Source organism: Nicotiana attenuata, unplaced genomic scaffold, assembly GCF_001879085.1.
Source record: "Nicotiana attenuata strain UT unplaced genomic scaffold, NIATTr2, whole genome shotgun sequence".
Lineage (NCBI taxonomy): Eukaryota > Viridiplantae > Streptophyta > Magnoliopsida > Solanales > Solanaceae > Nicotiana > Nicotiana attenuata.
Genome location: NW_017672533.1, coordinates 33378 through 45333, shown reverse-complemented (window position 1 = coordinate 45333; position 11956 = coordinate 33378). Strand labels below are relative to the sequence as shown.

At 36.7% G+C, this 11956-nt stretch overlaps 2 protein-coding genes across 4 annotated transcripts; both read left to right on the top strand.

The window, feature by feature from the left end:
* The first annotated feature begins 105 nt into the window (after positions 1-105).
* On the top strand, positions 106-586 carry LOC109213565 (uncharacterized protein At1g43920, Chloroplastic-like). Its single transcript, XM_019377377.1, has 2 exons — positions 106-225; positions 320-586. Exons 1-2 carry the CDS (start codon positions 106-108, stop codon positions 584-586), a joined length of 387 nt encoding a protein of 128 aa, XP_019232922.1.
* An 8183-nt stretch (positions 587-8769) lies between these two features.
* LOC109213570 (probable carbohydrate esterase At4g34215) lies at positions 8770-11869 on the top strand. Of its 3 annotated transcripts, none has more exons than XM_019377387.1 (3): positions 8770-8890; positions 10186-10765; positions 11454-11869. In XM_019377387.1, exons 2-3 carry the CDS (start codon positions 10226-10228, stop codon positions 11673-11675), a joined length of 762 nt encoding a protein of 253 aa, XP_019232932.1. In that variant the 5' UTR covers positions 8770-8890; positions 10186-10225; the 3' UTR covers positions 11676-11869. The 3 variants fall into 3 exon arrangements, with proteins under 3 accessions (XP_019232932.1, XP_019232931.1, XP_019232930.1); XM_019377386.1 differs by having other exon boundaries at positions 10181-10765; XM_019377385.1 differs by having other exon boundaries at positions 10104-10765.
* Positions 11870-11956: the final 87 nt, after the last annotated feature.

Genomic DNA, 11956 nt, shown 5'->3' with positions numbered 1-11956 from the left:
CACCTAAAAACAATCCCAGTCGAATAAAAATAGGGTTCAAGCTCAAATTCCCCAAATTCTCTTTCTTTCTCCTTTGCTCGACTCTATCCTCTCTCATCTTCATCAATGTCGCAGAGCAGTACTTCTTCTCAGAGAAGGTGTCGATGTGGAATTATTGCCAACCATTTCACATCAACCACTCCCTCTAACCCCGGTAGGAAATTTTACAAATGTGCACGCCCTAAGGTAAGGTGTCGATGTGAATTTGTCTAATCTCTATAATCTTTTTAGCTGTTTTGATTTGGAAAAAAAATGAATCTTTTAAATGTTTCTTTGGCAGAATAATTCATGTGGTTATTTCGAATGGGAAGATGAAATAACCACGGATGGTTCCCAACTTGAAATAAGAGACTTGAAGTCGTCTTTGAATGTTGTTTCGATTGAAAGAGACAAGTTGAGAGAAAAATTAATTGACATGGATGCCATGAACAAATTAGAAGATGCTAAAGTCAAAAAATTGGAAGAAAAAGTTGTACAACTAATGATGGTGATAATTGGTTCTTGGGCAATATTTGTTGGATTCTTTGCTGCCTGGATAATGAAGTAGAATTCATTGCTTAGTTAATTATCATTCTGTAGTCAATTGACATGTATTGTTTAGTTTGGTAGGGAACTAATTAACAATGCAACAGTGTAGTGAATTAAGTAGAGATATCATGTAACTGTTGTTTGGACTGAATTTTACCTTCTGTTTAGCTTATGTATTCTGTCGTTTTTGTACTGAACTAGCTTAAGTTAATTTTCTATTTTCTGTGGGATCATATTACCTCAAAGTGTTCGACCAAAACTGGTGGTAAGAAAAATCAGAAATGACTAAAACTGGTGGTAAGAAAACAGACCAAAACTGGTACTAAAACTCAAAATTTAATGCAGCCATGACTTAATTCTCAGCACTAAAACTGGTGGTAAGAAACACGACTAAACAGTGGTGCTGAAAATCAGAAATATGAGACATGTTCATGACTTAATTCTCATGACTAAAACTCAAATTTTAACACAACATTAGTAAAGTAACATTGACATATAACTGTTATCAATATTCAGACCAACTGTCATAACATTCATAACACCAACAAAGTAATAACACCAACTGTTTTAAGGGACCCCTGTTTTAATTACATTAACGACCAAAAAAAGAGATGCAACCAGCCAAAAAATATACTGTCCTAGCAGTAATTACAAGCCTTCTAAAATTCAAATTCATAAAAACTTTCACTACACAAAAAAACTGTCAACCTATAGTTCAAGTCACATTACTTTTGTGACTTGCCATTACCCTTTTTTGTTACAGCTTTCTTTTTCACACCAGATGAGTCACCGACAAAATTGATTGTCCTTGTTATAGCTGGTATGGTTCCTTGCTGTCTCATAAGAAGTCTTGTCCTTTCTTCAGAGAAACTCCTTGGCCTAATTTCTGGGGCAGAATCTGATTCAAAATCTGGTGGCACAGTGTTGTTGGGAGGTTTCTTTTGGACTGATGAAGTTGGCATAAACTGAAATTGAGAGGCTTGTACTGGATGACTTGCTCGACTTGCTTGACTTGCTTGACTGAACAGTGGTGCTGAAAGATCTATGTCCTCCTCAGCTGGTACATTTAAAGAAACTGGTGACATGGGCTGGTCATCATTACTGTCTTGAGTTGCTAAACATGTTTGCCTCTTTGCTTGCTTGCTCTTTTTCTTACTTGCCATTGGTTGCTTTCCCTTAGAATTCTATTTAACAAATAGGTAAGAGTAAATAGGTAAATAGGTAACAAATAGGTGAATAACAAATAGGTAAGAATTCTATTACCTTTGCACAGTCCCTGGCATTGTATCCAGGCTGACCACATGTAGAACACTTCATTATCCTCCCCTTCCTGGACTGCATCCATTCACCTTGTCTGTTGACTGTTTCATTTTTTTTCTCTTGTTCTTTTGACTTTAGGCCTGCCAGCCATTGAGACCAATTCCGGTGGTTCCATAGCATGAGATGCTTCAACCTTCCAGAATTTTTCTCCTCTCACTGGTTGAAGTTTATGTGAATATGCTAGGAGATAGGCCTCTTTGGAGTACCACCAGTGTATTTCAGTCACAGGATTCACCTTGTTGTGTTGCATTGCTTTGATTGCATGAGGACAAGGGATTCCATTAAGGTCCCATGTCCTACATGTGCATCTCTTGGTGACCGTATTCACTGTGTGCTTGTCACCATCTTCACTCACTTCATACCCTTCTTGACCATTGGAATGAACATGACACTTGTTTGCAATCTTCAAGTATTGGTTATACAGTTGCATTGTTTGGGGACTGAAGTCATTACTCCATGACATCACATCAGATTCATGTTCCCTTAGCAAGTTCATAACCTTTACTCTAATTTCCTCAAGCATCTTGATAATTGGCTTGAATCTTGCTTCCTTGATCCATGAATTGAATGACTCTGTTAGGTTGTTGTCAACAGAGTAGTTCTTGCAAACAGTGTCAAAGTATGCTCTACTCCAACTTTCAGGTGGGTACTTCATCAAATGTTCAACAGCCTCCTTTCCATCTTTATCCACTTGTGCCATATTCCTTAATTGGTCTTTAAAATCTTCCTTATATGTGCTCCATGCAGCCCACCATAAGTACTTCTATATTCCCCATGTCCCCATTTTTTATACCAATTTGCCTCTATGTGCCTTACACAATATCTATGGTGTGCCTCAGGAAGAACCAAGTGGACTGAATCAATCAAACCCTTAAAATGAAAAAACAGTAAAGAAATGCATCAAAAACTAAACATCTCCAGTAATGCAACAGTGGACCAATGCAACAGTTAACTAAACTAAACATCTCCAGTAATGGAACTAAACTAAACAACTCCAGTAATGGAACAAACCAATTAAATGCAACAGTAATGAAGTTATGAGTTAAATGAAATGCAACAGTTATGAAGTAATGCAACAGTAATGAAGTAATGCAATGCAACATTTAACTAAACTAAACAAAACAGTAAATTAATGGAACAAACCAATTAAATGCAACAGTAATGAAGTTATGAGTTAAATGAGATGCAACAGTTATGAAGTAATGAGATGCAAAAGTTAAAAAGTAATGTAATGCAACAGTAAATGAAATGCAACAGTTATGAAGTAATGAGATGCAACAGTTATGAAGTAATGCAATGCAATAGTAAATGAGATGCAACAGTTATGAAGTAATGAGATGCAACAGTGAAGAATAGAGGCAAAAGTTAACCAAATGAAACAATAAACTCATACCTTTTGCATATCTGAAATAAATGTAATCCCTTCTCCACTTTTGAGGTCCAATAAATGTTGTAGCAGCCTTAAGAACCAACTCCATGTCACTTTGGTTTCTTTATCAACAACAGCCCAAGCTAAGGGGTAAAAGTGCCTCTTGGAGTCTTGAGCAACAGCTACTAACAATTGACCCTTGCATTTCCCTTTCAAAAAGGTTCCATCCAAGCCAATGAATGGTCTCAACCCACTCTTGAACCCCATTTTCAATGCATGAAAGCAGATGTACATTCTTAGGAATCTTCTTTTACCTTCACTAAATGCATCCTTTGAAATATTAATCACCACATCTATTCCTGGATTACTAGACCTTAATTCATTAGCATAAGCCTCAAGCTTGTTGTACTCATCTGCAAAACTACCCTCCATTTTCTCCAATATCATTCTCTTGGCTCTCTTACACTTTGAATGACTAACATTGATGTTAAATGGATATTTTACACTTGCCATCATCTCCTTAATTTTAATCTTAGGATTATCTTGCAGCCTGCTCTTAAAGTAAGCAGCTATGGTTTTTGCATTCACCCTATGGTTATCATATGCAGTATTACACTTATGTTCTTCCTTTAATATCTTGAATTTAACACCAGGACCTTTAGAGTCTTTGGAAATATGACAAACAAAGGGGCAGTCTTCATCTAAACATTTGTACCTAAGCTTTTGGGGGCAACTCTTAAGTTGTTTTAACCCATAACCATTAGCAAATTAATACAGGTTGATGAATTTTCTAGCTTCTAGAATGTCTTTGAATGTCATGGACTTGTGTAACTCCTTATACTCAGTCAATTTATCAGATATCTTCCTCTCTTTTTTGTGTATACAGTAGTTCTAATGAATCAGATTCACTGTCAGAATTATCTGAAGAATCAGAAGACTGACAGCCATGTTCTTCACTGTCATCTGAACTACAGTCAGTAGCAGCATCAAGTTCTATCATGTTTGGCTCAATGTGGTGGACTATATTATGAACATTAATACTTAACTCACACTCATCTACAGCAAAGAAGTCAATAACATTAAACTGATCACTAACCAAAGACAATAGAGTCCTAACACCTTCATCACTTTCTATTTCATAATATCTACCATACTTGCTGAACTCCAATAAACCCCAACTTAGAAGTAAATTCATTTACTAAATAGTTATAAGACAGTTGGTCAGAGTTAAAACCTTTAATAGTGTGCACAAGCTTCCTTGAGTATAACACTTGTGGTCTCTTTATCCAGTCACCATCATAGTGAAAGATTAGATCCAATAACACCATTGCATATAAGCTGCAGAATAAGAAAGGGAAAATTTTTACAAAAAAGTAACATTACAACCTATATAATATGCTGACAAAGTGGACCATAGAATAAAGGCATAAAGTGAATACAAAGATACATAAATAAACAAAGAAAATAGTGGGCTGCCACACATGAAGACACAACTACAATAAATAAAGAGATGATGTGGGACTAAGTATATAAACAAAACAAAAAAAAAATAAGAATCTGACCCACTTGTCTCTTAAATCAACATAATTGTATAAGAAATAGGGGACCGAACACCCAAAATAAGAGCATCAAAGAAACAGATCCAACACAAAGGGGACCCCTTTTCTGTCAAATACCATATATGTAGGACCACAAAAATTGAAACCCTAAACCGGAACAAAAAGAAAATACCAGATAGGGATTATTCGAATACAAAATACAAACCCTAAACCACCAGTAACAAAGACCAAAAAACGAAAACAAATTCAGGGTTAAATCGAGTATGAACAGACCACATGCAAACAAAAATAACCAAAATCAGACACACCTCCAAACTCAAAAATACATATATATATATAAATCAGTCAAAACCCTAGTCAAAGAAACAAAAAATCAAACTAAATCCAACGATATCCTTCCGTCCATACCAAAAACAAAACAAAGAAATGACGATTTACTAAATTTAACAAGGAAATAGGTACCTTCGTATGCATCAACGATGAAGACAACTTTTACAGTGAAGAGAGAAGGTGAGAGATTTTTTTTGGAAATGAAGGTGAAAGCTTTTGACCGGCTTGGGTTAATTTTTAGGTGTAGTTATTAAAAAATTAGGGCGGGTTATAAAATGGGGCGGATTATTATGTGGGGCGGGTTATAAAAGTCTAGTTGGCAATTTATTGACTGGTTGGCACATTATTATGAGGGACCCGATTGCCACGTAGGAGATCCGTTAGATTTGGGTACTATTTCTCCTACTTTAATAACGGCAAGTATTATTTTAGCCGGAAAGTAGAATGGGGTATTAACGTGGATAATTTTCAATAGTAGGGGTACAATTTTGGCCTTTTTCCCAATTTAAAAATAGCCAGATTTACAACTGGTTATTCAAAAATAGCCCAGTTTCAAAAGTAATCGAAATTTAGCCACTTTTCATGTAAAGATAAATCTGAGCGAAAACACTGATCAAAATTCGAAAAATACGCCCGCATATTATACGGGAGTTCCAGGATAACTATGCTGGAACTCCCGCATATTATACGGGAGTTCCAGGATAACTATGCTGGAACTCCCGTATAATATGCGGGAGTTCAAGTATAATTATGCTGGAACTCCCGCATAATATACTGGAGTTCTAACAAGTATAAATGTCCAGTATAATATACTGGAGTTTGGAGCACCGGTGCTCCAGTCTCCCGTATATTATACAGGAGTCAGCAAAGTATACCGGTCCAGCATAATATGCTGGAGTTCGTACACAAATGCACCGAACTCCCGTATATTATACGGGACCGGTCTCTGTTGCAGCAAAATAGTGGCTATTTTTCATTGACTGGGTAAACGCTGGCTATTTTTGATTGACCAGTGCGAAAACTGGCTATACCGTGCTATTTTGACAATTTGTTGTGGTATTTAATTTCGTACAAATGTCATGGAGTGGTCACTTTTAACGTCGTATTTAGTTTTTACCCCACGCTAATAACTATTAAAATTAGGCCATATACTCTATTTAGTTCTTTGATCTTAATATTGGTACGAATTTGCAGTTTTTAAAATTGATTTAGTTGGATATGTTTTAAAGGACAAAGGAGGATGTAACTACTTCAGATGGTTTGAGGAGGTATTTTCTGACCAAGCAAATAAAGTTATTTGGGGTTTGTTGAAGAGACTCACAGCCTTTGATCAAGAAAGGGAACGAGCTAGACAATTGAGAAATAAGTTGTTGTTTGCTGTTCTACTAATTGCCCTAATTATTTAGCTGTGTTGTTGTTCTTGCGATTGTTGATGCCAACAGAATTCGAATGTAAAAATGGGTATGGTTGTTAGTGTTACACCCCATATTTCGTACATGAAAGTACGCCATAAATAAATTAATGAGAGCTCGGAAGTGAGATGTTATATCTCGCATTTTATTTTTGTACATTAATGTTTCGTCGTAAGTTAATCGACGTAAGCTCGGAATGAGATTATTTTGGGATTTAAGTATTATGCTATTTCGAACAAGTGATGAGTACATTTATGAAGGAGAGAGGGTAAGCAAATCGAAGAAAATGAATTTCGTCGAAGTTTGGCAATTTGAGATAAAATACGGTCTGAGCTATAATACCCGATATTTATGAACTAGTGCCATACAAGGTACCATATGACCATAATAATATGATGTATAAAGTGTATTAAAAGGGAGTAGTATTTTAAGTAATTTGAGACAATTCTTAAATATGCGAGTAATTGATTAATTATTGATTTAATGAGAGATTAACCATGTAATTAAGGATTCATGAATAATTATAGGTGGGGACAAAGCCCCCCCAACGTGGCAGCAAATAGAGAAGGGTCTAATGACTCTTGATTTAGGCTACTAGATTAGAAAGACACATGGACTATGCACTTAGCCCTCAAAAAACGTGGAAAGAATGACTATGTTAGTCATCTTTACAATTGTGTTCAATTGATATCAAAAATCCATTTCTAGAGGAGATTTTGGAGTTCATATGGGACTTTATGTTAAAATAGCAACGACAGTTCTTAAAATTGTGAAGAAATTCATACGAAATTATAATGCGTAATAACAACGAGATTTTGCGATTCTAAGGGAGTACGGTGCAATCTTTCTCAAGAATATCATACGGATTTTCCCCTACTTCGTCCACCGTTACGTGTTGTTGCAATCAACGTGTGTTAAAGGGATTTGTCAAGAGAATCGGTTCAGATATGTTAAGGCTATGGTATCAATTGCATGCATGTGACTTCTTTTGTGAGAATGAGCGTATTCTTTGATATATATGAGTCCTTAAAATATATTTGAGCATTTGATTTGAATATGCGGATTCAACTTACTCTCTTATTCTTGTGGTGAGGGCATATGCTTCCACAAAGGAAAAGGTAACGTTATTAGACTTCTCTCTATGATGTTGGGTGTTCAAACAATGAGTGCATTGTCACATTGAGTTGGTTTTTGAGGCTATGATTGTTTGGAGCATGTTGTCTTTGTTGTGAATATTCGTGAAGTATGGCATAAGAAAAGGGAAGTGTATGTGATTGCATATGCTAGAATTTAATTGTTGCTATAAACCATGGTCATTAGTGTGGTGTGCCTCAATTGTGTAAAAACAAAGTGTTCAAGGTTGTGTCTATAAGTGTAGTTTGATTGCTCGAGGACGAGCAATATTTAAGTGTAGGGTAGTGATGTGTGGCTATAATTTCATAGTTTCGTACATAATTGCCTTGCATTTTATATACTTTAAAGATAATTTACACTTTATTTGCGCGTAATGGAGTCTATCTTATGTGTAGGTGAATTGGAGATGAAAGTAGAGCAAAAGGGATACTTAAACGTTGAAAGTGTGCTCGAACAGTGAAAAGGAGAAAGCTGGCGAGGCCAGGCTTTAAGCTGGCGTTAGGCTGGCGAGGCCAGGCAAAGGCCAGGTTTGAAGCTGGCGTTAGGCTGGCGAGGCCAGGTAAAGGCCAGGTCCACTAGGCATTAGGCTGGCGACGCTAGGCCTGGGGCGAGATCCTGTCCGAATTTTGAAGATTTCTTTCGTCTCTAGGTTTGACTAGGACTTGACGTAACATTTAGGTCTTTTCCTACACATATAAATAGACCTAAAAACGCCACTTTAAGGGGAGACAGTCTAGACAGACTGAAACTGGACAGATTTAAGAGGGGATTCGACTTAATGAGGCAAGAACAATTATATATCAATATCTAATATTTAGTATATGGCCTCTCGTCAACGGTCAACAGAGTGAACTTCCTCATCTGGTATTAGTTATGTGATACCTATTTTGTACCTAGCAAGATGAACTCTTTTATGATTTTGTAAAATAGTGAATAAGCTAGGGGGTAAATCATAAAATATAAGAGGATAGGGTGCAAAGCGAAAAATGAGGCATACATGAGGGGTGCAAAATGCAAAGAACCCCCAAATATCTAGTAGGTGAATCTTTACGACGTCGTTACGACTTACAATCCATTTTCTACGCAAATCCACGCAATTCTCCATATTCTTTCATTGGAATCTGTTTCACAATTACCCACAATCTTTGATCTGAGTGTCATTTTTTCTTTGTGGGAATTTACTTGGACTCTTTTCTCTGGTAATCTCCCATTTCCATTGTCGAGTTTCGTTACCTATTTGTTCCAATTTTTCGTATGTTACTATTCCACTAATTGCATCCTCAGTCTGAAATTTTGATTCATAAATTAAATAAATCCTTAAGTAAACATGTCATATTATTTGTGTGATTGACTATAAAACCTTTTCATTTATAGTAAACTGAGAAGTTAAAGTTAAATTGTTTTTAAATATAGACGTGTATCATTCTTTTAGAAATGGAATAATGAAAGTATGTCACATAAAATAAAACGGAGGTACTTAATAATATACCATTTGATTGGGAGATGTCATTTAGGAGCTGCTTAGAGGCTTTGTTAAGTGTAATTTCGATGCTTTCAAGAATTTAATCTATCAATATTCTTCCTACAGATTTTCATTAAAAAAAGAAAAGAATGCGACTTCTGGCTTCCTAATATACTTTTTATTAAGCTTTTCAAGTGTTCTTTTAATATTGCAAGTAGCGTAATTTTTCAATGTAGGTGACTTTAGGTTTTATTTTCAAAGACAAATCAATCTGTGTCTAATTTTGCTGTTGTCGTGGACATGAAATGCAGATATCTAATTTTACTGCAGAGGTTTACTAAGCTTGTTTAAGACTTAACTTTTTGGAATATATGATTGGATTAATCAGCATTTATAATTGTTGATTGCATTAATCAGTATCGAGATTAAACGGAGTAACGTGGTCAGTGATAATTCATGTTGCCGACCCCAACTAGTTGTTGTTTTTGATTGCTAAACAAAGTTTCTGCTATAATTATAAATGCAATTGGGGTTGTTTATTCCTTTTGATTGATTGTATCCTTTTCAATTTCCTTGTAGTTTTCATTGAAGTATGTAAATATCATCTTTATTCATCATTCTCTTGATAAGTAAGAGCCGTCCTCTTACAAAAATGCAGTACAATAAAGATGCGTATAATAGACCCTTATGGTCCGACCCTTCCCCGGACCCCGCGCATAGCCGTGGAAGCTGCGTACTATAGACCCTTGTGGTTTGGCCCTTCCTTGGACCCTGCGCATAACCGTGGAAGATGCGTACAATAGACCCTTGTGGTTTGGCCCTTCCCCGGACCCCACGCGGGAGCTTAGTGCACCGGGCTGCCCTCTCTTGATAATTAAGAGGGATATTCAATGCGGTTCCTTCAGTTTTAGGCCTTTGATAAATGATTTTTAATCTGTATTGCAACATAGGTGTTGAATTGAGAAGAATTATTGACAGACAGTCCAAATTTGAGGGATTTTGAGCTGTTTCACCATCTTTGTCTTAGGTCAGCAACAACCGGTTTCAATCACAGCATCTTGAACTGTGAGCTATGGCCTCAACCCTGGAAAATGAAGCTCATTCCCCCAAAAATATATTCATTCTATCTGGCCAAAGTAACATGGCTGGTCGGGGTGGAGTAGACAAGCATAAGCATTGGGATGGCGTCGTACCAAATGAGTGCTCTCCCGATGCTTCTAGAATCTTCCGTCTTAGCGCAGATCTCCACTGGGAGGGTGCACGTGAGCCGCTCCACCATGATATTGACGCCAAGAAGACATGTGGTGTTGGACCTGTAATGTCATTTGCAAATGCGATCAAGGACCGAGTAGAAGCTATTGGGTTAGTGCCATGTGCTGTAGGTGGAACTGCGATAAAGGAGTGGGCGCAGGGGGAGCATTTGTATGAAAATATGGTCAAGAGAGCTAGAGTTGCCATGCATCATGGAGGAGAAATCAAGGCATTGCTGTGGTATCAAGGAGAGAGTGATACATTATCTCAGCATTGCGCTGAGACCTATAAGGCTAATATGGAGAAGTTAATACATAATGTTCGTGCTGATTTGCATCTTCCAGCTCTACCAATTATTCAGGTTAGTTAATATAGTTTGCTTCAAACATAAATATTGCCTGTGTGAAATAAGTAACATTATTACTGTGTAGCTGTGTAGTTCTCAACACTGAACGTCGAATACTAGAAAATAAAGTTTTAAGTGTTCTCTATGCATTTGTACTTGAAAAGATGTTCTTTTATGCATTTGTTTGGTAAATTAGTTTAGAATTTAGATCTTAAAGCAAAGAATATCCACTTCTCTTCTCCGTCGTACAATTGTTATGAAACAGAATTGACCAGTTCAGAAAAGAATATAAAGTGTCACGTGAAATCGCTCGACCAATTCAAATCAGCCTGATACATGTAACTTTTCAGCGGGTTCAGAATTGTCTTTCATTCCAAGGCATAACTTGTATCCATGCGCTTCATATTCGCCCGGAGTTTGCTTCCAGAAATATAGCCATCCCTTCCCCCTCACGTCAATCCCACGAGTCTCTTATCCATTCTCATTGAACAACGGCGGGGAGCAAATCCAACTAGAAAAATTCACATTGGACTTAGGAATAATCGGGCTCGAACTGATGACTTCCAAAGGACTGGCAATTGTAGTAAGAAATTTGAAGATAATTTTGGTTGTTTTCTTTTATGGAATATTGATAGGAACATTCAGGGACCGAAGTAGTTGAACATTTTCGCATGTAGTCTTTAACTTTTGCATTGTCTTACAGGTTGCAATTGCATCAGGAGATGAGAAGTATATCGAAAAGATAAGAGAAGCGCAGAAGGGGATTGACCTCCCAAATGTTGTATGTGTTGGTGCCATGGGATTGCAGCTTAAGGAAGATAACCTCCATTTAACCACAGAGGCCCAAGTTAAATTAGGCCAAATGTTGGCCGATGCATACCTTACTCATTTTGCACCACAACCACCTTCTGTGGCTTCATCTTGAAATCATTTGAAAGCTTATGCCAACCCTGATTCATGAACATAACGAGAGTGCTCATTTGACTAAATGAAGTATTTTAGTTTTAAGTTGACTCGTTTTCAGTCTCTCTTTCTTTACTTTAAAATAAGACTCCTTGTTTTCGTTGTACCAGTCACATAACAAATTACTATTATATTAATGCATTCAATTTTCTGAAAGCCTCTTCTCATCCAAATGAGCGTACCAGTTACAAATACTATTATATACAAAAAGAAGTCCAAATGAGCGTACCAGTTAGCACCTTA